The sequence below is a fragment of the Tamandua tetradactyla genome, chromosome 10, assembly GCF_023851605.1.
Source record: "Tamandua tetradactyla isolate mTamTet1 chromosome 10, mTamTet1.pri, whole genome shotgun sequence".
NCBI classification, from domain to species: Eukaryota; Metazoa; Chordata; class Mammalia; order Pilosa; family Myrmecophagidae; genus Tamandua; species Tamandua tetradactyla.
This window is the reverse complement of record NC_135336.1, coordinates 17,607,126-17,611,758: the sequence shown is the minus strand read 5'-3', so window position 1 is coordinate 17,611,758 and position 4,633 is coordinate 17,607,126. Positions and strand designations below refer to the sequence as shown.

At 38.1% G+C, this 4,633-nt stretch overlaps 1 protein-coding gene across 11 annotated transcripts in view; it reads right to left on the bottom strand.

The window, feature by feature from the left end:
• PCYT1A (phosphate cytidylyltransferase 1A, choline) overlaps nt 1-4,633 on the bottom strand; it is a 90,263-nt gene that overhangs the window by 7,448 nt on the left and 78,182 nt on the right. For all 11 annotated transcript variants that reach the window (XM_077117989.1, XM_077117998.1, XM_077117997.1 and 8 more), the window contains 2 exons: nt 2,478-2,620; nt 876-1,064 (listed from right to left, as the gene is read on the bottom strand). In XM_077117989.1, the coding sequence (XP_076974104.1) occupies nt 876-1,064; nt 2,478-2,620 (332 nt within the window). The remainder of the gene's footprint in view (nt 1-875; nt 1,065-2,477; nt 2,621-4,633) is intronic.

The window sequence follows — 4,633 nt, the reverse complement described above, 5'->3', positions numbered from 1 at the left end:
CTGAGGAGACCAAAAGGAAGAGTTAGAAGAAACCTATGAATCTTACTAAGTCACCACTGAAAGATATGGAATTTCAAATTATAAATGTCCTCTGTAATGTTAAAAGTGGCCCAATAAGTCAGAGGAGGGACAAAGCTATAATTCCAAGCAATTTCTCCCTAAAGCGGTCTATGCTACGCTACTTATTTAAGGATTCCTACCCACTACTTGCAGTCACCAAATCCTTGACTTCTATGTCAAGGGAATTTTCAGAAGACTGTGGTCCAGGTTCCAGGCAAAAACAAAGGAACTAACTCAAACAGTAGGGTACATACCCTAGCTTTAAGTTCTCTAAAAAGGAAATGCTGAGTTCTCCCTGAGTAATCTATTCTAGTATCCAAATGCCCTCAAAGTCAGATCCTTCCTGATATCTAATCCATGACTCACTTGCTGAATAGCTACACAATTACTCTGCAATTGATTTGAAAAGATTCTGCTACTCTTTCAGGACAGAATTCCCACTTAGCCACCGATTCTGCAGCAGCTGCTGGCAGTGATGAGAGCTTTTTTTTTTTCCTTTATTCTTTCCTTTCCCTGGACCTAAATAAAAGCAAGTTGGAAAAGGCTACTTGCCTGTCTTATCACCAGATACATAAATTGACAGAGAGCTGGCAAAATTATTAGGGGAGAATGTGCAACCTCTTTTTATAAAGATTTTAAAGAACATTTTGCAGATAGCCGAAATATAGTTCTGTCCAGATATGAGGTATAGATTTGATAACTCCCTGATGTTGATGTCCCTTTCTGGTGAAGGATTCTAATGATTCTTTCCACAGCATGGAAATTCCCTGAATTTCCCTGAAATTCACCGAATTGTCCAGTGGGAAAGAACATACCAGTGCTCCTTCAGGACCAAACATTTCCAGGAAACTTCCAATGAATTCTCGGGATTTCTCCTCCCATTTTTGAATGAGGTCAATGCTTTTTTCCTCTACCTTCTGAACAAATTCTTTTGACTTTTCTTCCACGTCTTTCACTTTCTTCTTTACTTTGTCAACTCGCTCCTGCAAGTGGTATTTCTTCTCCTATGTAAAGAAATAACTGCTTTGAGAAATACTCATCTTGACCTTCTCAACAAAAGGGAGGGAAAAAACATGCTTCATGCACTCTATTGACACTATTTCCAGTCTTCAGAATTTCAGCTTGCTTTAAGCCACCCCACACTTAAGCAAAATAACTGATACAGTATGCTCTGGATGGTATTTTATGCAGAAGTGTGATAAAACTAATATTGTGAAAGTCCAGAACTAAACTAAATTTATAGAGTAGACCCAATAGTAGACAGTCATGTAGCCAAAATGATCTCAGTTCTTTTAAGACAAAATATAAATACAAATGTGAAATGTAATATGCCCAACATGACCCAGACCCCATTCTAGATGGAGGAGCAATGAGACAGCTGCACAAAACTGCCAAGAAGTGAGCTACAACAGTTTGAAAGTAGAAGCATTGTATTTTAAAGTTACTTATTTAATTAATTTATTGTACCAGATTTTTGCCTTGATAGCAGCTTATTCTATGATTTTAGAAGAATTGCTTTTTTTTTTTAGTATTTGGAGGGCCATGTGCTCAGCTCATTTGCAAAATGAAGATGATATTCTTTGGTCCAACCAACTTTCCTAAAGATAAGATAAAATCATAGGAACACTCTGTGGAGAAATGTTTAGCCAAATGAAAAGTAGTCTCATAATTTCCAGGTCATAAGGAGGAAAGAAAATAAGTTTAAGACATTTAAACACCTGAATGTTATGGGGAAGCAAAGATTCTGTGGTAGGTGATAACAATGGCTAGGGTTTATCTACAAAGATAAATCACGTTTAGATGAAACCATTTCACTTATCCTTATAGCACAATTGGGAACAGGGAGGAAGCCCAATAAACTCCTTATTTAAAAAACATAGTAGGCAGTTTTTCTTTTAAAATCAACTTTATTAAGGTATAATTTATATAAAAAATGTATAGTGGTGGTTTCTAAAGGGCAATATCAATCTAAGATAAACTTTGCTTTCATAAATCAAATTTAAAAGTTTAGGTCTCTCTCTTATCAACTGCATGCAAAATGTTGTGTGAAACTATACACACGGGGAAAGGATCCATAGCTCTCATTAGCATTTCAAAAGACTACCCAATAAAAAAATGGTTAAGAACCACTGTTTTAAATATACTTAATATAAATACTACACTATGTAAGTTACACATTCTTATTTATATAATTGGTTGTGTGTCCCTATATTAATATTTTGATACTAGACTAGGGGCAGAAACTACCTCTGTTTTATTCTTTGTAAAGAGCTTTTAGCATAGTGTTAACAGCAAGACACATGAATTGAGCACTGGGAATGACAATTACAGCAGACTGAAAAGTCAGCTCAGCTCAGAGTGGGGGCAAGGTATGCCTGTAGGGGCAGAGAATTACTGGGATGAGAAGTGGAACTCACGTTGATAAAGCTGACATTGAGCTCCTTAGCCGTGTAGCCTCTCTGTAGGTTTCGTCTTGCATACACATCATAGTCCCGGACAATTCGGGTGATGATGTCTGACGTGGAGATACCTTCTGTCCTCTGCGTTGGGGCAAACATGCCTAACCCAAGAATATACACAATATGGAGAAACACTGTGAAATTCTGGTTAGCAGAGGCAGTAGGACTAGATAGAAACTGGGAACAACACTCCCTTCCTTTCCTCAAAAAGCAGAATCTACTATTACTAAATGAGGACTGGAGAAATTGAAATGACATACAGGAAGATTAGATCCAAGGCAGAGGTAATGAAAGGAGGAGCTAAAAGGCCCTAATACTAAGAAAAAAAATGAGACTGGGGTAGAAAATTAAGAGAGATATCAAGAGTAACTGTTTACAATCACTGAGAAGCAGAATGCTGAGCTGTGATGCATACATATGATGGAATATTATGTGACTACAAAAAGAAATGAAGTCATGAGGTACTCAGTGAAGGGAACCTTGGGGACATGTGCTGTGCAAAATTAGCCAGAAACAAAAGAACAAGTATAATACAGTCTCTTTTAGAAAATACTTGTGTTAGTTGGATTCAGTTGTCAACTTGGCCAGGTGAGCATACCTAGTCTTGTTGCTGCGGACATAAGCCAACGGTACGTGAACCTCATCTGTTGCTAATTACATCTGCAGTCAGCTAGGAGGCGTGTCTGCTGTAATGAGTGACGTTTGACTTAATTGGCTGGTGCTTAAATGAGAGATTGCAACGTAGCACTGCTAAGCAGCTCGGCATTCTTCATCTCAGCACTTGCAGCTCAGCCCAGGCCTTTGGAGAAGTCACCCCGGGGAAAGTTGTTGGAACCCAGGGGCCTGGAGAGAAGACCAGCAGAGACCATCCTGTGCCTTCCACGTAAGAAAAGAGCCTCAGTGGAAAGTTAGCTGCCTTTCCTCTGAAGAACCAACAAAATAAATCCCCTTTTATTAAAAGCCAATCCATCTCTGGTGTGATGCATTCCGGCAGTTAGCAAACTAGAACAATACTATAAGAAAACTGGAGCCTAGATTTTAAGCTCTAATAGCAGTCACACTTAGTCCAGAGTTGTAAATGTATTTCTAGATTCTGAGAGGCTGTGCTATATATGTATAAGCTGATATTTCCGTGGAACACTGAATACCTTTGTGACACACCAAATCCTCAAAGCTGGAATTCTGCAGCTCTGAAAGTCAGCATAGCTATGTACAGCAACTGTTAAACCAAAAAGAGATTTAGGCTTCAACTAGACATAAAAACGAAGCCAATCTGGTAGAGACTAAGGTAAATCAGAATACAGCGCAAAGGATGATAATGTATGTATTCTAGGGCTTCATCTGTTGTAGGAGACCAAAGGAAGAGAGCTTTATTGTCTCTAGAACCTAATTTAATGTAAAACAATCTATATCAACCACAAATGTTAAAATTAGGATAGTTCATTTTGTTTTTTATTTTTAATTTTTTTTCCTTATTTTATTTTTAGGATAGCTCATTTTAATAACCTAAACACATGGGACCCAGAACAGGAACAAGGCCTGCTATTTCGGTATGGCTTAATTTAATATCCAGAAACATCCCAAACTATGGCAGGCTGATAAAAAGTATTGGTAGAGTCCCTTATGGGACTGGAGAAAAAATATGGAATATTAAATTTTCCCTTCTGGGAAATGACTGGTACTCTCTCAAACTTAGGGACTCCTGAGAAAATAAGCTAAGCCCTTGATTTTGAGGATCACCTATATGAAATTCATTTCTGTAGTGGAGAAAATAAGACTATTTATAATTATGCCTAAGAGTTGTTCCAGGAAACCTCTCTCATTGCTCAGATGTCACCTCTTTCTCTCTAAGTCCAATTCTGCAAGGAAAATTATTTCCCTACCCCCTACATGGGATAGGACTGCCAGGAGTGAAAGTTTCCTGAAAGTATGGGACATGACTTCCAAGGATGAGCCTGGCCCAGGTACCATGGGGTCGACAATGCCTTCTGGACGAAAGGGGCATTAGAGAGTTCAAATGTAACTGAGAGGCTATTCTGCAGGCAATTCTTTTTAAAAAAAAAAAATTTATTTTATTGAGAATTCTTTACACATCATACAGTCCATCCAAAGTG